Source organism: Carassius carassius, chromosome 14, assembly GCF_963082965.1.
Source record: "Carassius carassius chromosome 14, fCarCar2.1, whole genome shotgun sequence".
Lineage (NCBI taxonomy): Eukaryota > Metazoa > Chordata > Actinopteri > Cypriniformes > Cyprinidae > Carassius > Carassius carassius.
In genome coordinates, this window is record NC_081768.1 from 24,112,759 (window position 1) to 24,138,882 (window position 26,124).

Sequence of the window (26,124 nt, forward strand, 5' to 3'; positions counted from 1 at the left end):
AGCTTGCTTAGTATAGACCCAGCCCCCAACCCAACTTTGAGAATAGATTAACGGCGATATTTTTTTTATCTCCCGATAAGAGTCTCACGTTAACGCCGATAACGGCCCACCACTAATATATATATATATACATATATATATACATATATATATATATATATATATATATATATATATATATATATATATATATATATATACACACACACTGTAATACAGCAATTATAATTAAATTATAATTATAATTAATAGTGAGAATAATGAAAGTCACAAACTCAAACTCACACACATACAAAAATAATAATAATAATGAATAATAATATTAGTAATTCTTAAAAGATAAAATAGGCTTAATTTTCTTTATGCAAAATAAATTACCTGTAGGTTTCTCAAGATTCCATACAAGCGTTTCTATCTCCTGCTCTTCATTCATGCTTTCTGCACTCCTTACAGACAGCCAACAATCCACTGAGTGATCCTACAAAGACGGGTTTGTGAGTGTCATGGATGGTATTAAAATCTGTTATATATGTTGTTGCAGCTGTATGGGAACAGCAGGAGGCTACAGTGAGTCACTCTGTCTCTGATCAGGAAGGCAAGGAGGAATGTGCTCTGACCTTGTGTAGAAACATTTAATCCATCTTACAAGGAGCGCTTTCATCATATAAACTGATTCTCTTGTATCTGTGCATGCTTAATTCTTGGAATGTGAATTTATAGGAGAGAATTTTCACAAGTTTCACTAGATTTACGTGACCATATCCTAGTATCTATGAGGTGTGAATGTATGTTGAGAATGTTTGCTGTGGCAGGCCCCCAATAGCTGGGTCGAGAGTGATAGACAGTAAAGTGCAGGCCCCATTAACAGCTTTATTCCACCCCTGACATAAAACTGCCTGACGGGGCCCGGCTTCACACAGCACTTTTTGCCACCTATTTGAGCAGTTCATTGTCAGAAACAAGGTGAGAGGTGTTCTCCAATGACATTTCTTCTCCTTTTCCTTGAATCTACTTATTCTTGGCTCATCTTTGTTCACTGGAATGTTCACACATTCTCAGAAATGTGCATTACAACTTATGGCATTTCAGAATTTAGCTTTTTTCATTGCAAGATTTCATTGTGTTGCGGCTTGTTTTCCTTGTGTTGTGCCAATTTTATTGCGTTGCGGCTTGTTTCCGTAAATTTCAATGTGTAGTCGAGATTTTGTTGTGTTGTGGCTTGTTTTGTTGTGTCGATTTTCTTAAATTGTTAGATTTTGGGCCACTGTAACATGTCCATCGTACAGCAAAAAAAGAAAAAGAAAAAAGAAAACCATTAAAGGAGCATTGCGTAGGTTCTGAAATTTCTAACCGTTACTGACACCAGTGGCCGTTAGAGGAACTGCAGCCAGTCTCATGCTCGTTCTCAGTGCGCACGCTCTTTTTTTTTTTAATTACGAGGAGTGTCCGTGGGTGTCTGAATTGTGCTGGAGGCTGGTCGCTTCTTTCCATCCGCAGAGTCCATTTGAAAACACTATTGCCGCTGCTTACTATAATGGCTGGCGTGCCGTACGGTTGTAAGCCCAAGTAGACGAGAACACGCATGACGTCACATTTTGTGAATTTTCGCGCCAATTCGGGCCGACTCCTCCACACACAATTGAGCCTACAGGCTGATAGAGGCAACCGTGGTGTAAACAGTCGAGGTGTCATTCTTTTTTTTTAATCATGGTTGGCTCATACATGTATCAATGAAAACTCTATCTTAAAGATTTTTTTTAATTAAAAACCTCCACATAGCTCCTTTAAAGGGTCAGTTGTTTGGAAATTTTCTGCCTATGAGATGTTTTCTACAGAAGTCACATTCTTAGTCACAGTTGGTAATGTCCTTCCCCCCACACAACCTCTTAACCTTCTAGGGTTAACTTTAATGTCACTCACGCTGACATCAACTCGACGACCTGCTGGATATTTACAAGCAGGGGTCACGACAGGAATGAGCAGATAGACCTTGAAACAGATTGACAGGCCAGAGTGACGATTCAATTTGTACCCGAGCGGCAGCCATGTTTGGACACTGCAAAGATATTCACAGACACAGATACACACCCTGAGAAGCCCTTCTCACATGTACACTCTGAGTCACGCAAAAGAAAAATCTGCCTCTTTGCTGGACTGGCTGTTCGTTTGTTTTCACTGGACACAAATTTTCCCCAAATTGATGCAATTCTATTGATTAAATAATGGTCCGTTTCCTCCCATCAGACTGTCACTCTAAATGCTCCAGTCTTTCACATGTGTCAGCCAGTCTGGGGGAAGGACTGAGGGCTGGATGTCAATCTAGAACACAGATGCCTTTTTAACTCCTTATATATTTCTCTTTCAGTGTAACATCTATCAAAGAATCTATTGTACACCTTCAACCAAAGTTGCTTTTCTTTTTAAGGTCATAAAAATGAACCTTTAAAGAGTCTGGAAGGTTAAAATGTTAAAATGCACATACATTTCAATGTCACAGTCGCCATCTAGTGGACATGAAAAATGTGAAACTAAAAAAAAAAAAAAAAAAAAAAGAGAAGAACAAATTTATATATATATATAGATATATATATATGTATATATATATTTTTTTTTTCTCAAGATATTTTACTTTTATAAGCAAATATAAAGTTATTAAAGTTACATATAGTACATTATTACCATAATCCATTGTTTGCATAGTTTTGATTAATTTGCTATGCTATGTGAAACATTATTAACAGCTATTGTGTACCAAAACATGTGGTTGGAGTGTATTTAATATATAACATAAATATACACAGGACAGCAAACACAGTGGCAGATTTCAGTATGAGAGAAAAACAATCATTATACAGCAATAGGCTGTGGGTTTATAGCAGAGGAAGAGGAGGTGAGAGAGGAAAGGGGCTGCAAGAATAGCTTTAATGCCTGTTACAACAACCCAAACTACCAGCCTGTAAAAATAAATCACACATCTGCTTCCAATGAACCCCTGACATATTAATGCCCTTGTGCTTGTTATGAAATTCTTTTAATGCCCCCACTACCCCCACCCCACCGCTCCACGTCCAGGGCACAATGTGCATGTGTCACCAATCCTTCTCTTCAGCTTCCTCTGTCTGTTCATCATTACCTCCCTCATTTTCTCTCTCTGTCATAAAGTTACAGACACAGACCATCTATATCTCTACTGTACTATCTATCTATCTATCTATCTATCTATCTATCTATCTATCTATCTATCTATCTATCTATCTATCTATCTATCTATCTGTCTCTCTGTCTATCTATCTATCATGTGTAAGAATAATAGGCAGTGTGGGGCTGGCAGAGAAATATTTGAAAGCTCATGAAAGCAAGCGGTGTTGCCTTCATGCATAAAAAAGGGCTTTCAGTGCAATAAGATTATGAGTAAACAGATTATGCAGTCTGTTCTTAGCTCTCAGCATTATCTTCTGGATAGCAATCCAGAGCAACATGTGGCCCTTGTTAAAAAATATATATATATATCTAAATGAAACACAATAGCAGGAAAAATGAGGCTGCAGCTCTTTGAAGTGAGCGTGAATCTGAACTCCGCAGCTAATTATCCACAGACAAACTGAAAGGCCCTGTTTATTTATCCGAGAAAGAACGGTGTCCTCTCTCAGGAAGAGGCACAGCTCAAAACTACTCAGATACAAACACAGAGGAATTATTATTATATATATTATTTTATTATATATATATTAATCGAGTAGCCTAAGGAATTGAATAATTAGACCAATACAAATGCCCAAACTTGTATTTCTTCATATTTTAAGTTTTCTAAAAAGAAAAAAAAAATTTATGAATAACGTCATGCAGAGACATCTTGTTCAATTTATTATGACAAATTGTTTAACAGAGTTTTGAATCCATTTACAGAAATTGACAGTTTGAACTGATTCTCTTTCTTTAAGTAATTTACCAACACTACACACATTTTTGCTACTGAAATCAGCGATGTTATTAAAGCATTAAAGCATCATTTATAATTGTCATGAAACTAAGGATTTAGTTGACACTTTTTTGGAAAATTGATGGCCAAATAAAAGGGCTTATTCCTATCATTACAATAGTCAATCAAAATGCTGTTGTGTTATAATCTCTGTAAAACAACGAATGGTGAAAAGTTTCTAGAACCTGGGCCACTGAAAAAGTTGTGAGAGAAACTATTTCACAGCTTGCCACAAGCTGGATGTGTAGAAATATTAAGAGCTTTGAATATGAACCTCTCATCTGCGGCAGTCATTACAACTATATACTGTAGTACTCTCTCTAGTATATAGAAGAAATTACAGCAATGTACAATTTAAAAGAAAAGATTAACATAAGACTGAGTCTAACCAAAAGAGTTTCCCCTGCTCACCTACAAACAGGAATACACATGCACACTTAAGCCTCAACGTAACAAGCTACTCCAACATTTCAGTTGCTGAGGTAGAAACATTGCATGCTATTCATCCAGTGCCTACGTGTCCCTCTAAATGGATCGGACAGTAAGCCACTCAAATACTAACGGTACTTCTAATCTTGTCACATGTGACCAATGCACGCTAATTACAGTGGTGATGCCCACCCTTTGGGTTCTCTTATAGACACAGCAGCAAGACAACTCTACAACTCAACAAATGAGCTCTTAGCCTAAAGTCAGGTCAACTGCTCTTAAAAGAGACCCTACAAGAGACTTGGGGTCAATCCAGCAAAAGTCTTAATCGTCACTTACTGTTGCTGAGCCAGAATGTTTAGGTATTTGATTAGGCTTACGCAAAGTGGCGAAGGACCTAAAGTTCACTACTAATTATAAGAGCTTGTGATTGCTTCAAATAGGGTTAGTTACAAGCATAGAACATTGATTTTCTCTTCACGGCAAATGAGCTCATTGCTCTTTGATAAAGTACATCAGATTGACTTGGGGGCAAAATCGGTCTGGATGGGTTTTACAACTGGAAGCTTCTGTCTTCCCATGAATTGTTGAGAAATAAAAATGAGCAAACTACTGACAACAATAATGTGGCTTGATCACCGTTCATCATGTAAAAAACACCTCTAAGGGAAGAAGAAATGCTTGTGTCCATAGCTTTAAAATTTATACGAGAGGCTTGACCAAGGATAAGGATTGTTCAATTACAATTCTGGGTGATAAAAATCTTAGGAGACCTATACAACTTTGTGTGGATTTAGGATAAACATTAGGATAAACGCATCAGTCAGGTAAGGGTCAGATAAATTCATTGATACTATCTTCTACCCTTGCAATAGATTTGGTTAGTTTACATTTAGCAGAAGTACAGTATCATGGCAATTAAACGTGCCCCCTTTAGTATTTCAGCAAAGTGGATTTAAAAAATAATAATAATAATAGTGCATTTGATGATTAAATGTATGATCATTATAAGTTTTAAAAGTTCTTCTAAAATAAAGTGGCAGAAATAACCCATGTTTAAATGTATTATTTGAGTAATGAGTATACTAATATAATAATCACAGACCCCCAACGCATGATGTTACTTCCAGTCTGAAGACTACCCAGAGATACCCCAGAGCCAGGCAATACCAGCAAGTAAAAGAGGAAACTGATGCTAAAGTAACTAACCAATTACGGAGTCAGATAAGGGATTAGAGTCCTCAGCTCATCTGCAAATGGGATCAGCGCTGATTAGTGGGTTTTAGGATGACGTAGAGGAACTTGATTCTACAATCACACAGCTCCCTAGCTGGCCACCCCCTTTTGCAGGGAAGGAACCATCAGGAAAAGCCACGTAGCCCCCCAGCTGGTCCATTTGGGTGGATTTATGTGAAATCTCAAAGGAAAAGGCCAACAGCATGTACTTTCTTGAATTGTGGGTGGTCAGAATGGATAAGGAAAGGGGAATTATTGCTACTGCACATTCCATGCTTGATGACGGATTACTAAACTAAACTTCTGGACTACAACATTTCTGTTCAAGGTTTTCGAGAATTTCAACAAGGGAAAGACAAGTTGAATCATAGGACAACTTGAATCATACCTCTGAAACAAAGGTAATCATACTAAAGAAGAATAACTCTGAATATATTGTTTTGACTCATTAAATCACAGAGAACAAAAAAAAAAAAAAAAAAAATGGCTTTGATGCCTATAAAATTTGACTTGGCCAAGCGGGTCAAGCTGGCCCAAGGACTGTGGCTCCTGTACTGGCTCTGTGTGATGGCTGGGATCCTCATCTTCAGCATGGGGATTTTCTTCAAGATCGAGCTACGCAAAAGAAGCGAGATGATGGATAACAACGAGAGCCATTTTGTGCCCAATCTGCTCATTCTGGTGGGACTCGTGGCCTGTGTTATCAATGCTTTTGGGGGGAAAGTGTGTCATGACTCCCTTGATACAATCAAATTCACCAAGTGGAAACCAATGTTGAAGACCTACATGAGTGGATGTGTGGTTTTCTGCATCGCCCTTTTTGGAACGGCTCTGCTGTGTTTCTTGATGCAGATCTCTCTGCATTTTGCCCTGGCTGAAGGCCTGAAGAATGGAATGAAGTACTACAAAGATACCGACACGCCAGGACGATGCTTCATGAAGAGAACCCTAGATATGACCCAGATCGAGTTCCGCTGCTGTGGCAACAACAACTACAGGGACTGGTTTGAGATCCAGTGGATTAGCAACCGCTACCTGGACTTCAGCAATGACGAGGTTAAAGAGTGAGTACTGACTTTAGTACTGAGTACTAGTGGAAAAGTGTATAAGATGTGGAAGAGATTCTTGATCATTTATATACATTTTCTCTTTTATCTGTTGGCTTGTGACATCTGAATTTCAGTTAATCATTATCATAGCTAAATGTGTAAAATAGTAACTGTTACCATAGATGTAGTCAAATTCAAAAGGTATCAGTCACTGGACATTATTGGTAGGAAGTAATTAAGCCTGAAATTCACTGGGTTTTGAGGAAGTTTAAGCTTGATTGAGAAAGTAAGGCAACTAAACAGATAGAGATCAGTTGATGCATATTTTACTCTGACCAAGAGACACTTTATTATACAATAATTTTATGATAACCAAGACAAAAATATATATAACAAATGTTCTAACAATGTTTTCAAAGTCTCAAAGCAGACCCCCTGAAAACTGGAATCAAATTTCAGAGTTTGTTTTGAGAGATTCCTAAGTAGATTATTGGCTGGTGGGTTTTATAAAGAGGGAATGGGTTAAAGGGGGCACATGGGTCCATAGATTAGATAACATGTCAGGATCCTATTCCCAAGTCCTTTAAAGCTTACCTTCCACACCAATCATAGAATTGTGCAATCTATTGCCTCCCATAGAGTTGGCCTCAATGTTTACCTCCCATCTAATTTAAAAAAGGTCTTCTTCTTATTATCAGAATGGAGTCCTGAAGTTAATATGGATATACAAATTTGTTGAGTTATGTTTCTAAGCCTGCAACTTTTGAAATCTTAATTGCCACCACCAAGAATATGTCCATATATATGTTTATATATTCAATATAAATAAAATATCTGCCTGACCGTTCAATCTTCCAATCTTCGCAATTTCTTAGCCGTGTCCAGAGCAACGTGGAAGGCAAATACTTGATGGAAAGCGTTCCCTTCAGCTGCTGCAACCCTGGCTCTCCTCGCCCTTGTATCCAACATCACCTGACCAACAACTCTGCTCACTACAGCTACGACCACCACACTGAGGATCTAAACATCTGGACCAGAGGCTGCCGTGAGGCCCTGGTGTCCTACTATGGGGGCATGATGAACAGTATTGGTGCTTTTGTGCTGTTGTTCATTATTATGCAGGTGGGTGTGGGAGAGGGAATGGAATCCAAAGTTGAACACAGCTACCTCATGACATTTGACTTTTTCACTAGATTACACTCTTGGTGGGTAACGAGTGTGCTGCTAGATTATAAAGTGAGCCGCTAGATTATAAGGTCAGTTGGTTCGTAAAGAGTAATATAAATAGGTCTGAACGAATCAGATTAATTATCTACTTAATTGATTTAATTAACACATTGTGTTGATGGCACGACAAGATATAGGTGACAAGCAAGTAAGAAGTTGACAAATAACATGCACTTGGCATATTTACATTTTCCTTTTACAGAACTTGTCTACATTACTACTACCTCCAAATACACTGAAACTATTTATGCATGCATACATAGTTTAGTAGATGGGCACAGCAAACTGTTTTTGATTGCATAATGGGTCACAACACCGAATGTGCAAAAAAAGTCGTTCAAGAGAGTTATCCTTAGCTTGAACCGAAGGTGTAAGTCCTAAGATCTTGTTGACAAACTGGATATTTCCTGGAACTCATGTGGGTCAAAAGATCAGAAGCACACAACAATGATGCTGTATTGAGCATGTGAGGAATTTCTAAACATTCATCAACCTAAGAAAACCCTCATGTGGGCATAATATATTCCAAAGACGTTATCACTTCCAAACGGAAAACATATATTTGTGAAACATGTTTAGTTCAACTGTGAAACGAAGTTAAGTAAACTTGAATGTTTTGCCACAGGCTGTCGTGACTGTTGGTTTGCAGTACCTGAGCACCTCACTGGAAACCCTGGCAGACCCTGAGAATCCTGAGAGCGAAAGTGAGGGATGGCTGCTGGAAAAGAGTGTGAAGGAGACACTTTCTGACATCATGACGAAGATCACATCGCTGTTTAAAGGCAACCAGGTACAGGAGGCAGATGCAGAAGCGGCTCCCACATAAAGCTGAGAGAGCCATGCCCCCTTCCTCCCCATCATGTCTGTGGACACTCCCACCTTTGGAAGAAGGAATGCATGAAAGGTTGATTAAAATGTTCTCTCTTAAAAATATAGGTGTATATGCATACATATGGAATCAGTAGACCTACATTTGAAGGAGATTCCAATCGATGTGAATGTACACACTACAATGTAAATACAAATAAAATGTATGTTTATTTTTTAATATTTTAAGAATTAAATATATCTGTAAATGCTCTGATATTATCATCTAACCATATCTGATATTCCGGCCAAATAAGCCTCACTTGTCCACGTCCATCTGTAGCAGTATAGAGTTTGATCCTTATATTTCCAGTTTATTGGTTAAGCGGATGTTTAACCCGAAAGCCTCACACATACAATAAGACATTTCAGAATAAAGCCAGCAGGCGCTATTAAATCACTTTTCAGTAAGAAATCAGTTTTCTTGAAGGGGTCACACGGCAGCTTTTTAACCGGCAGCTGAGGAAAATGTGTTTTTGTAAACGTTCAGTCACCTCCCAGACCTTAAAGTGACGGAAACAGTGGCACAACTTGCTTTGTACACAACGCTGCCTTTAACAGGCCTTAGGTTGTCTGACGATTTTCAAAAGCACGTTGATGGTGGTCTACTGGAGAGCAGAACTCTGTAACAATGGCGAAACTATTCTGTAACAATAGAATATTGTACTCAACATGTTCACCATTAATGTGTGTAGTTCTCGGGTTAAATATCTGCCTCACAAACAGGCTTTGTGCTTCAACTTCAGTGCTCTGTTGGACATACAGTTGTGGGACAACTAGCTTGTAAAAGATTTTAGTCAGTTGTGTGTGATTTGTTAATCTAAGTCAGACAACCCAATCAGTTGTATTCTTTCTTTCTCTCTTTTTTCATATAATTTGTGTGAATTTTTCATTTTCACAGGCAACTCTTTCTGTATATTCGACCTTGACTTTGCATTAATGTCAGTTTTTGTGGATTGAGTGGATCATGTAGGAAACTCTATTTGTGAGATAAAGATGTTTAATTAGATTCTGTGTTAGTTATTTTTCGCTATATATATATATGTATGTATACTAGATATACTGCCATTTACTTTGGTGTTTAAAATACTTAAAAGACTATTTAAAAGATTTAAATATGAGGGGTGAATGTGGGGTAAGGTAATAAGTGGCTGTAGAGCTGGTCACAGGTGAAAGATGTTTGGACAGCAGCGGCCCAGCGGGACACAGCTTTACCTGATTGGATGAAGAGAAGGAAATGGATTTCTCTAAATGAGGCTTTTGTCCTGCTCAGAACAGCTGAACACCCATCCTCAGAATACCTTTGGACAAAAATACAACATTAACACAAATGCTTTTTCAACATTCATATTTTAGTTAACATTCTGTTTGATGAAGTGCAGAATGCCACACTACAGTCAATGCTTTTCAATGACCTCTTTACATTTATATATTTTGAGAGCGTAGGGAGACTGACATGATTTACATCATTCGCAGTTCTTCATGACAAAGGGCAATTTCTGTACAGCAACATTTATATATTGTATTATTTAACATAACCAATTCCACTGTTAAAAAACTGTTAATAAGTGACAGATGTCTTCTACAAATGCATATATCAGCATCTTTAAAGGGATATTCCACCCAAAAATGTAAATATTAATTTACTCACCCTCGTGTTGTTCCAAATCTGTATGAGTTTCTTTCTTATGTTGAACATAAAATATATTTTGAAGAATGCTGGTAATCAAACAGTTATTATAATAGTATTTCTTTCCCTATGGAAGGAAGTGGGGAGCAACAACTGTTTGGTTCTTCAGAATTGTTCAAAATATCTTCTTTTGTGTTCAACATAAGAAAGAATCTTATATTGGTTTGGAACGACAGGAGGGTGAGAAAATGATGGCAGAATTTGTTATTTTTGGGGGGGTAAAATATTCCACTAAATAAAATTCTTGTTAAAACATTATTTTCCATTTGGAGAAAATGAAAGGAGGTTGGGAACCCTGATGGTTGCACTATTTACACATTGGTACATTTCTCAAAACCGGTTTAGAACGCGACATAATTAAAAACCCAGTCAAGATTTTTTACATTTTATTTTAAAGACAGTTTTTTTTTAAAGAAAACTTTGTTTTCATCATAATTCGACACAAATACTCAATACAGTAAAATCAATCCATCCATTCCAGGAGAAATGGACTTAATATGATATTAATACTTAGCACTTAATACTTACTTAACATTAAAGTTAAGTACAATTAGGGTGAAAACGTCTAACTTTGGGTACAGTTAGTGAGCACTAACAGGACATGTGTCACCTCTCACCTGGTATTTTCTCCAGACCTGAAGTCCATAAACAGTGGGTGACTGACTGGATAAGAGCAGTTAATCAGCTTTGTGGAGCAGCTTACCCTCCCAGGTGAAGCTCTGGGACAGGTGAGTCTCACACAGGAACAGAAAATAAGCACTACTGGAGCATACATGTAACCCTAGTCTCTTGTACAGGAAGTTGTTTTTGAACTTCCCAAGATTAACACCAAAGGCGAGCCAAAAGATTAATGACACAAACCACTGTCAGTTTTCTGAACTTTGACGGTGGCAAAGGAACCGGGTCAGTTTTAGGAAAATTTAGACTAGGGGTGTCAAACTCAATTCCTGGAGGGCTGGAGCCCTGCATAGTTTAGATTCAACCCTAATTAAAGACACATGATCCAACTAATCAAGTCTTTCAGGCTTACTTGAAAGCTACGTGGTATGTGTGTTGAAGCAGAGTTTGACACCCCTGATTTAGACCTTCAGCTTCAGAATCTAAAGTTATAATCTGCAAAAATGAAATTACCTTCATCAGCTGCAGCCAGGATTTCATTTTCTATCTTGCTAGTCAAAACACATAATGTGGCAAAAAGGACCAATAAAGAAGCAGTAGATTTTGAATGGCGAACATTCTTTATCTGTAAATTTCTTTAAACATGAGATTAAAGACGTAAAATTAAATGTTCTAATTGTATGAGAATAGGGAAGTTTACAACTAACAATAACAACACAGAGAAACGATATAAGAATGATTTTCCCTTGCTGATTAACCGGGATCTACTACACTGATGATCATGCAAAATCTGACAAAACGTTAACAAGCAAATGTAGTAGCCAAGTCCATTGTTTTTTTTTTTTTGCATAATTGGCAATATTTAAACTTTTGACACAGGTTCGGCATAGAACATGCATTATAATATTTGACTGAAATGTTTGTATTGCACCGTTATCCAATTTACCAAGATGTTACATTTTGTGAGGAAGGGGTACTGGATGTAAGATTATTACTGGTCTATTGGTTTTCTGTTCAGTTAAACTGTGTTATGCATAACAGTTACTGTAAAATGAATTTCAGTTATGAAAGTGGCATATTTTGATATTTGATATTGGGCCTAGTTTTGTAAATCAGATCTGGCAAACCTGATTAATAAAGCAATTGTTCCTGACGTGAACGGGCAAACATCCTTTGCTCACCCAAATAGATCATAGTGTGTTGGTGAAATATATGCAGAGATAATTGTAATAACCAGAATAAACAACTATGCCACCAAATAATAATTCAGTAGTTCACAATTTATAGTTTCAGTTCGAACACAATTACTTTTGAGGAACTTAGTCAAAACTTGGTCTAAGACTCAGCGACTCCAAGCAGTCAGTGAGCTGGAAAGATCTAATCCTCTTTATTGCAGCGTTCCTGGATGAACAAGAGATTTGGATAGAACTGGAGCACAGTTAAGAAGAATTGTAGCCAGCAAAATGGGTCACACATTAGCTTGCATGAGGCCACTAAGTCTACCTGTTCTGGAACACAAAGAACCGTTACTTTACAGCATTAAAACACTGATAGGTAATCAGCTCATTAATAACTCATAACTCATTCATTGTGTTTCATTCACAACACAGCACAAAGTCTTTTTCTTTTTTTATTTCATTAATGTTTTACAATATAGTACAGTGTCACCATTTATACAAGAATTCACATATTAACAAGTCAGTTCGTGATGTAATACACTGCTGCAGCCACTGGAAGTGTCTCAGGAAATATGCTCACCGCATTAGAATCAGGCTTTTCATCGGAATTGCATGAGACATGAAAACTTGTTTCTGAAAGAAGCAAAGGTGTGTTTTAATCAGTTTCTGCGTCTGACAAATCAAACTTTTGATTTGGACTAAAGCCCCAAGCCAAGGCCACTATAAAGAAAAAAACAAGTCTAAAGCAGACCAAAGTCGAAACTGAAAATGTGCAGCAGTGTCAAGAAACAAATTGTCCAAATGTTCACAAAGTTCAGTTTGTGGAAAGCATGATTCCATAGATCAAGGTCGTATACAACACACAGCCGCGAGAAACACATAAATAATATGAACGAGAAACAAACGGTCATAAAAATGGACCACCTTAGAAATCCATCATATTAGAAACATACAAACTAAACACCCGTACGTAAAAACTCACTCGCGCAAACGCATACAAAACCCAGACAAACAGAAACCAGGCATTCAAGGACATATTCATGAGCTCCCGGATCGTCCCCGTGTTGGCTTGTAATTGTATGAACATGAGAATGTTAATTAGGTGGCCTTAACAAATGTATTGCAGCATTCCAGATGACGGGGGCAGAGAGGATGCTGTGTATTCTACAGGTGGCAATATCACTGCATGGGCGTTGAGGGACATCTGTGCTTACTTCAAGAGCAGCACCATCAGTCAATTCCCAAGTGATAAGAGAAACCTTTATATTTAAGCAAAGTACTTTGAAAATAATTTAATATTATTTGGTGAAGAAATTAAATAGCATTCCTATGAAGAATATCTGTGTTGCGAGGGAACCCATATTGATGGGGTTCAATACCTTGGCTATATGTCTTTTTAAATATGTATTTATATCATATTTAAAAGAAAATAGAAAGAGAACCCCCCCCCCCCAAAATGCAAAGAAAATTCATGCATTCATCCACTGTCAGAAAAATGGAGAAAGGGGTGGAGGAAGAGCAAGAGGCCTTGGTGACATCATGGCAACCCCTAGCTCTGCTGTGCGGGTCCCCTTATGTGTTAAGGGTGGGCGAAGGTGTCAGAAAGCATCGCGTGACTTCACAGGTGCTGCCAGTCGATGCCCACCAAAGTCTGATTGGCCTCCTGAGCGTGGCCGATCTCCTCCGTGATGCTGTGCTGGCGCCACAGCTTCTGGATCTTCCTGTAGCGCTCTTGGCACAAGTGTAATGGGTTTCCCCGCCTGAAAAATGGAAAAACACAACAACTGATCTCACACGACTGTCAGAAATAATCATGTGCATGAAATATCAGCAATAGAGGCATACCTTAGCCCTTGGTCTGTTTCCCCATAGTCGTCCAGGTATGGGGGAGCATAAAAACAGCCCTTAGTTCTGCCAGCCAGGAACAGGACCTGGCTTTCCCGCACCCTGACAGAAACACATACAAATGAAATGCAAAAATCCACAAGGTTGGGATGCAGTGATTTGACCACAGTTGAAGAGCATGACAAAGTGATGGTCTAAAATAATCAATGCTAACACCACTGTAACTGTAATGCATTTATGAAACAGCAGCGACAGCAATATGGCCAATGTTCAATAAATAAAGCCTGCTTTGAAAAGAACTGGTGTAAGATTTACACTGAAACTATTTTTTACAAAAAGGTTCGATTTGTTAACATTAGTCAACAAACTTACAATGAAAAATACCTGTAGTTAATGCTGATTACAACATGACTATATTAAAATCAAAGGCTTTATCTATGAATGTTACTTGAAGTATTTAGAAAATGCGTATAGTAATAAGTTCTTAAAAATATGGTAAAAATGTATTGCTCATTGTTAAAGTTGGTTAATGTGTTAAATATAATATCAAATGGAACCTTTTTGTAAAGAGTGACAGTGAATTTTTACAAAGTAGCAGCACTGACTTGCCGAATTTCGACAGTATTTTGCAAAAACTATTCAAAACACAGAGTGTATGCTTACATTACGTGAAGTCTGGACTACTGTGTGTGTGCGCATTTAGAGTGTGTTCTTTCACTGCATGATTCAGTCTATTAAAATGCATTTAGAATGATCACAAATTCAAGACAGGCAGAAAATCTATACATTTATACCAATATCACAATTTTCTCCAAATATTACCATGATTATAAATGTGATCTAGATTTTTTTATGACAGTTCAATAAACAAGAAGTTAATTAAGAGACTTGCTAGACCAAATTGACTGATTTTACTCTATTTCGACAACCAAAATAATTCCAAACACAAGCACAGCACTGTTTTGCGTGTCTGAGCATCATGATGATGTTTCGTTCCTGAATGAATCACCTGTTTAAATGACTCCGTTATTAACAGTGACTTGCTGCCACCTACTGGCAGTCTGAAATTCACATTTAAGTATCTTTTATTATTTAAATAATTTCAAATATCAGTATTCAACATTTTGGTTTTAATATATCAAAATATTATTTATGCATTTGTAGCCATGTAATGTGGGATATATGTATAGTCAGTCTGTTATTAATCACAAAATACATCAGGACCCAGACACAAAAGGGTAACCCAATAATCATTTTACCTTATCCTTTACACAAGGTGTCCATTATATTTTAATCCACAGATGCACAAACCTGAGGAAGATGCCGACTCCGGCTCCGCAGGCGAAAGTGTGTGCGGTGCATGCGCCCACATCCTCTCCTTCCAGCTCGGTCTGACAGCAGTAGCTCTGAGAGCACAGCATAGCACCACACACCAGACACAGAGTAGGAGCGCGAGACTTATCCCCTCCAGATTTAGGACACCTAGATGCCACCAGGATCAATAGATCATCGTCTTCACAGAACTAGGAGCGCATGACTCCGTAGAGAGCCGGCAGGTCTTAGCTAGTAATCGCATCTGATTCATAAGACAGAGGTGACTCACGTGAAGCTGGAGGCCTGGTTAATTAGTGCGCTGTAGTCGCCCGGCAGCTCTATGAGATGATTAGACTCTCTAGGAAACCTTAAATAGGAAATGGAATAATAGTGAACACTTGAGCATCGGCTGCAGTGAATTCTTGAGCGTTGAGGAGCGGGACAGACCTGATGAGAGCCACGCTGCTCTGAAGAACCGGCAGCACACCTGGATGAGAGCACCACCTGCAGAGCACCATCACACCACAATTCATTAAACTAACATCTGATCATCATGTTACAGTTTTCAGAGATGCTTTACTAGATCGTGACGGTTACCCGTGCAGCAGAGGTTCCATGAGCTCCCGGTTGTTGTAGAAGAGCTGAAGCAGGTTGGAGGGCAGACACAGGTATCCACACAGAACCTCCCATTCACCCGCACCTAGAGCTGAACACACAGTCAGCATTAGAAATGATCCTACAAATGGGAGAGTGAGCCGGTAAAATGTGTGTATTGTTTGAGTCATTTACTATGTAACTCGGGTGGTGCTGGAGCTCCGTTGAGATAGTGGAAGAAGAGAGCGGCTGCCCTCAGATAAGGCAGGATTCCAGCTTTCACACAGCGCCACAGATGCCAGCCTGAGCTCACCTCATGCAGGCCACTGAAACACACATACAGCGCCACAGATTAGGGTCATACAAACCTAGTAGAGGTGAAACAGTTGCCCTAAAAAACTAATTTCATCCTTCAATTTGAAATCAAAGCCTCTGACAGTGGCAATATTTATATAACAGACATAAATGTCACCGTCATTATAATAATAAACATGTCTAACAATGCAAAACTTCATTAAGTATTTGTTTCATTTGATTTTGTCATGAAATGATATAGCTATATAAATTATAAAGTCGGTGGCACTGTGGCTGGCAGGTGTGTGTGCTTTCACCTTCCCAGATGTGACCTGAGTGTGTTGTAGAGCATACACACTTTCTCCTCCTCTTCCCTCTCTGCTCCTCCACTCTCCTGCTCCATCTGCTCTTCCTCTGATGGAGTCAACGAAATCATTTATGAAGTCTCTATGAACATGTGGCTGCTTTGTGAAGGGGAAGGATGAGGCTCTCACCTGGTACAGAGCTTAGGAGGATCTGGACTACGTGAGCTGCTGTGACGAGATGCAGGAAGTGCAGCTGTGCAGTGTCTGCGCTCAGCCCTGAGGAATCCAGAGAGAAAACCGCTGGATGGGCCACCACCAAGCTCACCTGTCACACACGTTAACTGAGGTCAGAGGTATTTCCCAAACAACGGGCTGAGTCCGAGTAGGCTCTTTTACACATGCAGTTTTTGCTGTGAAAAACTATTATTGTTTGAAGTTGTGAACAAGATATTTTGAAGAAATGCTGTCAATTTGCCAACTTAAACGGAGTTATTACATTTTGTACCTACCAGCAAATGAAACATGTCTATGTCCAGAATACATGGTGTATTCTCCACCCGAGGATCAGGAACAAGGGCTGAATCAACACAGATATTCATATGAACGAGGTGGGAGTTGTCATTCATTTCCAATAATAATTGATTCAGAGACTGTAGCGCTTCTCGTTACCTGTTAAGAGCCTAATAAAGTGATTCTGTACAGTGGCCTGAGAGGAGACGGTCCAGCAGGCCGAGCCAAACCGAGTCAGAGAACTCAAACAGTCATCCTGCATGCACAATACATTTGGGTTATCAGACAAATCAAACTCAAGATTAAAGATTTGAAGTATTCAGAGGCATCTCGATTAGGACTAGCCATTTATTGATTTCCATTAGAGATTCAAAGAAATATTCAATGGCGTGCATAATGAGTTTGATTACCTGTCTGCATGGTAAACTTCCAAACAAAGGCTTCTCTTCATCCACCAGCAGTCTCTCTGTTTGAGACGACAATTTTAATATTCTTTAATTGAGTATTTCCCATTAATTAAGCATTTATTACAATTTTAATTTTATTTCCCATTAATTAAAATTGTCATGATTTTTGTACATCCGTGGGTCCATTTGGACTCAGTGGAATATACATTTAGATTAATATTTTTTGAACTAAAACTGAACAATAACTTTTTAAAGAGTGAATGGGCAGAAAATTCAAAGTTTTTAATGTTACTTTGTTAAAGTTATAACCATGTCATTACTACATTCTACCGATTTGACTAATGATACTATTCTGAAATTTCTAATTTAGCATGAATCACAAAAAAAAAAAAAAAAAAGTATAGCAAAAACTTTTTTTCAATATTTCCCCATATTTAGATATATCCTTACATGAAATATGTACGTAAGAACATAACATTTGAAAGTTACTATTATTGGGACTGAAATCAATGGACCTAATTACATTCCATTAAAATTATTAAATATTCCTGTCAAAACAAAAATACTACTGATATTTTATTTTTATTTTAGTTGTTTAAATTCACTTTTAGATGTAAAAGATGATGAATTTTTAAGCTATAATGGTTCTTCAATATGCACCCATATTCATGTTTATAAACAATTCGGTGTCAAAAGTATGTGAGACATGAGAAAGAGGCTAAATATATTTTTTAGATAAATCTAACCTATGTGTGTTGAAAATAAAAAAATCAGCATAATGCATTAGGTTACCCTTTTAAGCTTTTCATTTGCAAAGTTTGGTTCTTGTTTTAAAAATGTTACCTTTTTTCCCCAAATATGTGTCCATGGACAACAAAATCAGTCATAATTAAAACAGGGATATTTCAAATCATTAGGATAATACGTAAAGATCATGTTCCACAAAGATATTTAGTAAATTTCCTGACATAAATATATCAAAACTTAATTTTTGAGTAGCAAGGTCTTCATTTGGACAACTTTAAAGGTGATTTTCTATCTATATATATATATATATATATATAGATAGAAAATCACCTTTAAAGTTGTCCAAATGAAGACCTTGCTACTCAAAAATTAAGTATATATATATATATATATATATAAAAAATTTTTTTTTTTTTTTTTGCACACTCAAAGATTCCAGATTTTCTCAGCCAAATATTGTCCAATCCAAACAAAACATACATCAATGGAAAGCTTTTTTTTCTAAATTTACCCTATGACTGGTTTTGTGGTCCAGTGTCACATGTGTATCCAGATCAAAACAGACAGCAAATATTATAAAGGTAATAATCACAATTTTAGAAACTCCTTGATAATTCCAGGGTTTTCTATGATTATCAATGGAAATGGTTTCAAATATTTTGGCACTGATTTACTGACCAGTATTATGCATTTCAGTTCAACACTTTCTTGGACTGACCTACGGACTGAATGGTGTAGGCACAGCTGCCCCAGCACATGATTGGCACCCGGGGGTCCTGCTCATTTGGGTGCACTTTAAGACCTACTTTATATGTGGCTGTCCCAAACGTGGTCAACATCTCCTTTATGGTGCTGGAGTACGGGTTCCTGCCAGAAACAAAAGCCTTTCATTAGTGATGATTTTTAACAAGGAAGCTTAAGTGTACTGGAACTACAAATCGCTGGTAGTTTTGTAAGAGGTTTTACTTTGGAGTGTAGTCCAGTTTGAAGCCTTCAGGTGGAGGACAGTCATTAACACCATCCATATCATCAACACCATCAGCATCTGCAGCCTTGGCCTTCCTGTGAGCAGAGAGCAGGGCTTTCATCTGCAGAGAGGTGATGTTCAACCACTGGCTCAGATCAGGCTGCTCAGAGCTGCAACAAACACAAATGCTCAATCAAATCCATCCATATTTTATTAGGAAGTGTGTGTTTGTTGCAGTACCTGCAGCTGGTCTTTGTAAGGGGCAGCAGAGGAATGACAGTGTTACTCAGACATTCACAGAGTGGACACAAGAACTCTCCGTTCTCCACGTCGTAACTGGTGTGGACACGCAGCCTCTGCTGCCTGCGCTGCTCTTTAGCCTGCACCGCTTCAAAATACCTGCAGGGGTGACAGATACAGTTACCGAACAAACAAATGCTAAAACAAATAATACACAACACTAGCACTTTAGGGTTTTACTGTACTGGGAAAACCTGACACTGTTGTCATTTTGTAGGTGTGTGCATCGGAGTAGAAAAAAAGAGCTTTATAAGCTGGGGGGGGGGACTTTTTGCACAAATCATCCTTTAAGGTTTGAACGATAAAAAATTACAAAAAATAAAAAGATCAGGAAAAAAAATCTAGGATTTCACCCTTGGGGATACGCTTTACAAGAACCAAATTAACCATAAAATAATTATAGATACCCAATTTAATTTCATGTAATGTTGTCAAAATGTCTATAACTAGAAAAATGGTTGGTACTGCTGATGCACGTTACAATCCCAAATTAAAAATCCTAAATAGTTTATCTACAATTAAATTACTTCTATATCACTAGGGATGCACGATCATGATTTTTCATGGCCGATTCCGATACTGTTTTTTTACAAGCAAACTGTCCGATTCCGATACCTGAAAAACATTTTTTTTCTTTAAGCAACAAACAAGAAAGAAGGAAAGTATGCATAAACAAGATGTTTATTTGGTATTTAAAAGGCCAAACTGGCTTTTGGCAATTGAAAACAATAACCGTAACCATCTGAAATTAACGTCAGTAACTGCACAGTAAGTAGACTACATTTAATACAAACATAGATGGTACAGACATCAGCATTTAGCTTTTGTTTCTGAATTGAGTTGAAACTACATAGAACTGGCCTTTAATTAAAAGATTAACTGTAACAATGTGAAGTTAAAGGCAATAACGGCATAGTTCTACAGTCTAAACAACAATCAACACACATTCAATAAGATGTTTCTTAATCAGCGTTCAGTATTGGTTTTAGTTTTTACATTTGGTTTTAAATTAAAAAAAAAAAGGTCTACCAGTGAGACTAAATAAAAATATGCAATATAAATAAATAATTCAAAAATGTTAAAATCAAATAAATGTTGGTTTGAATAAAACAAAGATGCAAAGGGTTTCATTTGTCCAATTAAAATTAGGGTAATGATTCACATCTATATTTTTTTTACTTGAGCCAATGAAAAATAATTCGTAATATTTTTTCAGTGTGCTACAGCAGGTGATTTTTAATCAAATGAAGTCAATGTAATTTTAAGGTAAAATAAAAATAATCATCCTATACAGAACTGACGTTCACTTCTGGCTTTTCAAACGTGTATGCAAGTTCTACTTTACAATAAACAAAAAAATTCAGTTTTGTCACAGTTTAGTCCGTTTCGTTTCTCATCCAACACGCGAGAAGTTGAGCTGAGCATCCTGCACTGTCTCTGGTTGTGCAGGGCGGGACAGGTACAGTATACGCTCGCGCAGCTTCAGTGAGCAGGAAAGGGACTCTTATTTGTTCACTTCCTGCTATCTGTACCTCAGACATGTAGCTCTGCATTTCCAGTGCTGATCGGCTGCCCGTGTCCTGCAAAATACTTCCAGACAAATGACATGATAGTGAATGATTACAATGTTGTCTGTGCACGCGGCTGCACTTCTGGAAAAATCACCCGAAAAAAGACCAAAAACCGGCCGACTGTCGATTACGTATTTTAAGCAAAAACCGGCCGGTTCTGATTTATGGCCGGTCAACCGGTGCATCCCTAGATATTAAAATACTTTATTTTATACTTTTGATATGGTATGTTACAGTTCTACAGAATAACTTTGTATGACTGCTATGGAAAAACAGTATACGTACTGATTTAATTGTAAAAAATAAAAATAAAAACTCAAAATAACAGAGTTATGACCTCTGGGATAAGAGTTAGACAAGCCTTTGTAAACTACTGCTAGAGAATAGACCTTGAGGAGTTATATCTAACAAATCCATTTAAATATTAATAGAGGGGTGTTAAGAGTTTACTGCATGTTTTATAGTATCACTTTTATGCAACTGCTAAACACTCTAAAATGCCAACAAATTTTCAAAGGATGATGCTCTTTTAAGCACTAGATGATCTAAATCTTACAACAGGTGGAAACAATTTAATAATAAATGAGAAAAATAATCCTGAAACCAAGGCTGCTGAAAAGCAGGCAATTATAGTTACATTCTTTTGCTCCTCTTATAAGAAGAGCACATTTTTCTGCATATGGAAGCATGTGTTTCTCATTTTTCATGATGATTCTTACCTCTGCCAGCAGTGCGAGTGCATGATGTGTCCGCAGCTGCCTGTGTGCGTGCCGAACGACAGGTCAGGGTGCATGAAGAGAGGGTCATACTTATCTGCAACACAAACACAATGCATTGATTAAAGCAAATGTGCACTCATATGCTACGATGACCCAAAGACACACAAATAAAGACATGCCTGGGTTGTGTGGAGGTCTCTTGCGGTTTTTGGACATGACTGTGGAGCGCTGGACAAAAGCAGCGAGCACCATGGCTTTGCCGTCAGTCCTGATTTCCTGCTCCTCCTGACACAGAATACACGTCACCACCTGCCTCCTGTTACTGCCGCCTGCACGCCACCGCCGCGGCCCCACACAGAACAGTGTACTATCACTCGAACTGGGGCTATGAAGTAAAGAGAAATGAGAGGAAACTCGTGTCTGATCCGTGACATTTTCAGGCGGGATGCCTGTGTACCTGTGCTCCAGTGTGGAGGATGAGGAGGGGTCGAGCTCCTCCAGGCTCTGCTGGAACAACTCTTTGTTCTCGTTGATGAAGTGTCTTTGCATCTCTGACATCTGAGCCATGATCTTCTCCCTCCGGAGACGCGCCATCTCTGCTTTCCTCTTCCGCTCCGCCTTATCTTTATCCCGCACCGTCTACACGCACACATACATCCAGTCTGACAACAATGCAACTTCAACAGATGATGATGCAAGCGTGTTACGCTACCGATGCTCACCTCCTCTTGACTGTGCCCTGAGCTGTCACTGGGGGGCGCACTGGCCGTGCACTCCCGCGTGGTTGTGATGTTGGACACAGTCTACAAATACACGAGTAATATTAAATATGAACACCTTTTTCGTGTTCAGATTTAAATTACAGACAAATATAGCAAGAAATCCAATTAAAATAAAAACAAAAAAAAGACTAAAATAAATGAACAAAATTAACAACATGATAATCTTACACAAATAAATACATTAATATAAGATATATAAATATTTAACTAATAAAAATGTAAATATTATATTAAAACAAATAAATAAATATTATAAAAAATGAAATTTTTAAAATACCAAACAAGTCATAAATTAACCAACAAAATAAACTAATAAAAAAACAAAATAAAAAGTACTTTTTGCTGCCCCCTCTTGGATAGCAGAAACACTTACACTTTCATTCTAGTGACAGGTTGCTTTGTAATGAGATTTGGATCAGCTTTACCTTGAGGATCCAGCGGATCATGTCCTTGTGCACCTCCAGATGAGGAGCGTTCTGCAGGGTTTCCAACAGAGCCAAGATACTGGGAGTGTTAGCAGGAGCCTCACCTGGTCCTACAATGAAGAGATTCGATCAGCTCAACTCGAGAGGTGTGTGTGGTTTTTGAGACAGAAGACAGACATACTGGAGATTTTGAGAGTGAAGTTGAAGTTGGTATCATTATCTTCTGCGCTGCTGATGAGATGCTGCTCTTCTTCCACCAGGCCCATACCTATGAGATGCAGCACCTGCAGGACATGTTCATACTGAGCTCTGACTTGGGTGCGAGGCAAGAACATAGTCTAACATCACGGTAAATCCAGTGACTTAAACACTTTAAGCGAACAGTACTCAAAGAATGCTTATTAGCAATTTATGCTCTATCAATCTATTATGCTCTTTTATTAAAGAGAGGTCCAGCTTGTGGAGGTTCTCGCTGTCCCTCAAACACAGACGTACCCTCTGAAGCATGGACTCAGACCAGTGACCCCCGCTGGGCTCCATCGCCCACTGCAGCACAGCTCCCAGAATCCCCAGCAGCACGTCACACTGCAGTATGTTCACCAGGCTGGCAAACAGCGGACAGAACCGAGGCAGAACAGGTGGAGGCAGAACTATAGCAAACACACATGAAAATCAGTTTTAACACTGGCACTGTCATCGCATAACAATTAATCAGAGTAAGCCAAAAACGCATTTTTTAATTAAATTCATGTCAGGGCTCCAGACTAACATTTGAGAGCAGCGGCACCAGTGTCACTAAGTTCTACAGATGATGGCACCAGGAGCAGATTCGGTTACGCTGGGAGTGGTGTGTGGGGGTATTCCAAATAAAGATAATTTAATCATAAAATGACTATTGTTTTGCATTAATAAGTGCAGTTTAGAGGTCAACCGATATTGGATTTTGCCGATACCGATAGCAAGTTTGGACCACACTGGCCGATACCGATTAATTAACCGATAGTTTGATACTGGAGGAATTTTTTTTTTAAAAAAGTACTGAACCTGTTACCAAATTCTGTGTTAGCATGTCTAATTATTTGAACACATAAAACAACTTAATTTATTTTTTCTTAAAGAAGCCTAATGATTTTTTCCCCTCAAAAATTCTGTATGTATTTTCATTTTTATTGTTATCAAATCAAGGCATGAAACTTTTCAAATTTTATTTGTCTTTTAATGACTTAAAATTAAGCTAACTTTTTTCTCGGCAAACAATGGGGATCTGCCTTTAAAATTAAAACATTGAAGAAATGTTGTGTGATTATTCCTTTGAAAATTATGTTTGTTTAATTTTAGTAGTAGTAGGCTATGTACATTCTACTGACTTCAAAACTGGACTTTTATTTTGACAGGTTGCAAAATAAATGAATACCTTTACAATTCTGTGCATGTGATATGATGCTTTTGCACAAATCAAACGGTAAAATGCTCATGAAGTGACTCTCAGAGCAGTTCTGGAGATCTTCATGTGTTTTCGTGCTCATTTAATGAGAGGACAGATGCTGAAATCACCACAAGCGTCACGCATGCTAAACTGTGAATTCCGTTTTTATGAATGGATTCTGCAACTCCGTTGACTTCAAGAATGAACCATGAGGCAAAGATAAGTTTGAAGTTCAGTGTTTAAAAAAACGGAGCAAACGGAAAGATCGATCTATATTATAGCGCTATAAATGAAGCATACACAATTTATTAGAGCCACTGAAAGACAAACATTTCAATGAAAATGCTCAATATACAATTCATTATGTACATTAACAACGATTCGGGGCATATATAATGTAATTTAATGGAAAATTATGTGAATGGCACTCTGAGGCGCGGCAGGATTTTCGGTGTCTCGCTCTGTTCAGCGTGCAGCGTCGTCTAAACACAGCACGTGCAGTCAGTGATTTCAGCCACTAGAGGCCGCTCTCGCTCTGTATAATGAAAACAGACCCTTCTCAGCTGCTCCAGCAATGGACCCAACCAGGGAAACTATCAGCCGCTCCAGCAGAGATGAAACGCAGAAAACTATCGGCATGGATTTTTGCCGATAACAGATTGTTTCCGGCAATCAACTATCGGTGCCGATTAATCAGTAAAACCGATAAATCAGTCGACTTCTAGTGCAGTTACTAATAATATTAAATTGTTTATTGTTTATACAGATTTGACAGTAAAATTAGTTATGGTGCATACAAAATTCTCTTTTATTAACAACAGTAACAGATGCAAAATCTACTTTTTATATACAGAAAACGTCAGTGATTATGTGTGATCTAGTAGCAGATTGAAGAAAAGTTTGTGACTTCTTACTTCATACACAAAACGAGTGTAAAATTCTGACAAAATCTGATTTCTTGATTTAAAGGTCCCGTTTTTCGTGCTTTTTTGAAGCTTTGATTGTGTTTACAGTGTGCAATATAACATGTGTTCATGTTTCGCGTGTAAAAAAAAAAAAAAAAAAACTATTTTTCACACAATTCACCTATCTGTATACCGCTGTTTTCACTGTGATAAAAACGGGCTGATGACTTCCTTGTTCTATAAAGTCCCGCCTTCAGAAATACGTAACGAGTTCTGATTGTGCCAGCGGTTCCTGTGTTGTGACTGGACACCATCTTAGCGCACGTTACCCTCCTGGAAACGTGATGGGCTAGTTTTGGAGTAGTTTTGAGAAGCAAGTGGGCAGGATTTGTTTTGAAAACCTGGAAATCTTGATCTGAACCATAGACAGTAAAAGAACGCACATGCTGGAGATGTACTTATAATCACAGGAGGGTTTTTACTGACGAGATGCGCATGAAAATCGCATTCGATTTTTTTGCACAGCCCTAACATCTAGAAAACAAAGCTTAACAGCGTTGCCTTTTGTGTAATAAGTCACAGAAACTGTTAAATGCACCAACTTAATAAAATACACTTACCGGTTGTGGTCCATAAACAACGCCTCCAGACAAAGAGGGAACTGCTCCATCTTTCTAGAATAATCTTTGTGCGAATCCGGCATTAAACTGATTGAGATTGAGGAAGCTCGCTGTCCTCAG

General features: G+C 38.1%; 2 protein-coding genes and 1 long non-coding RNA gene across 5 annotated transcripts in view; 1 reads left to right on the plus strand and 2 right to left on the minus strand.

Moving 5' to 3' along the window:
- Nucleotides 1-402: 402 nt before the first annotated feature.
- LOC132157389 (uncharacterized) lies at nucleotides 403-11,449 on the minus strand. Of its 2 annotated transcripts, none has more exons than XR_009437542.1 (4): nucleotides 11,181-11,449; nucleotides 10,003-10,088; nucleotides 8,573-8,799; nucleotides 403-478 (listed from the first exon to the last, which is right to left on the minus strand). It is a non-coding gene; the product is annotated as an uncharacterized LOC132157389 (long non-coding RNA). The 2 variants fall into 2 exon arrangements; XR_009437541.1 differs by having other exon boundaries at nucleotides 11,142-11,449.
- LOC132157388 (peripherin-2-like) lies at nucleotides 5,720-9,796 on the plus strand. The gene is made up of 4 exons (XM_059566725.1): nucleotides 5,720-6,708; nucleotides 7,569-7,815; nucleotides 8,546-8,824; nucleotides 8,883-9,796. The coding sequence occupies exons 1-3, from the start codon at nucleotides 6,128-6,130 to the stop codon at nucleotides 8,744-8,746; spliced, it is 1,029 nt and encodes a 342-aa protein (XP_059422708.1). The 5' UTR covers nucleotides 5,720-6,127; the 3' UTR covers nucleotides 8,747-8,824; nucleotides 8,883-9,796.
- Nucleotides 11,450-13,618: 2,169 nt separating the features above from the next.
- The window catches only part of LOC132157390 (E3 ubiquitin-protein ligase UBR2-like), a 35,933-nt gene continuing 23,427 nt past the window's right edge, over nucleotides 13,619-26,124 (minus strand). For both annotated transcript variants that reach the window (XM_059566726.1, XM_059566727.1), the window contains exons 25-46: nucleotides 23,549-23,703; nucleotides 23,235-23,337; nucleotides 23,054-23,163; nucleotides 22,569-22,649; nucleotides 22,304-22,485; nucleotides 22,026-22,231; nucleotides 21,847-21,940; nucleotides 19,497-19,655; nucleotides 19,256-19,426; nucleotides 19,008-19,156; nucleotides 17,546-17,601; nucleotides 17,295-17,391; nucleotides 17,135-17,202; nucleotides 16,815-16,950; nucleotides 16,638-16,734; nucleotides 16,222-16,352; nucleotides 16,030-16,138; nucleotides 15,880-15,936; nucleotides 15,722-15,799; nucleotides 15,430-15,600; nucleotides 14,119-14,220; nucleotides 13,619-14,033 (exon numbers count right to left, since the gene is read on the minus strand). In XM_059566726.1, the coding sequence (XP_059422709.1) occupies nucleotides 13,892-14,033; nucleotides 14,119-14,220; nucleotides 15,430-15,600; nucleotides 15,722-15,799; nucleotides 15,880-15,936; nucleotides 16,030-16,138; nucleotides 16,222-16,352; nucleotides 16,638-16,734; nucleotides 16,815-16,950; nucleotides 17,135-17,202; nucleotides 17,295-17,391; nucleotides 17,546-17,601; nucleotides 19,008-19,156; nucleotides 19,256-19,426; nucleotides 19,497-19,655; nucleotides 21,847-21,940; nucleotides 22,026-22,231; nucleotides 22,304-22,485; nucleotides 22,569-22,649; nucleotides 23,054-23,163; nucleotides 23,235-23,337; nucleotides 23,549-23,703 (2,654 nt within the window). In that variant the 3' untranslated portion in view covers nucleotides 13,619-13,891. The remainder of the gene's footprint in view (nucleotides 14,034-14,118; nucleotides 14,221-15,429; nucleotides 15,601-15,721; nucleotides 15,800-15,879; nucleotides 15,937-16,029; nucleotides 16,139-16,221; nucleotides 16,353-16,637; nucleotides 16,735-16,814; nucleotides 16,951-17,134; nucleotides 17,203-17,294; nucleotides 17,392-17,545; nucleotides 17,602-19,007; nucleotides 19,157-19,255; nucleotides 19,427-19,496; nucleotides 19,656-21,846; nucleotides 21,941-22,025; nucleotides 22,232-22,303; nucleotides 22,486-22,568; nucleotides 22,650-23,053; nucleotides 23,164-23,234; nucleotides 23,338-23,548; nucleotides 23,704-26,124) is intronic.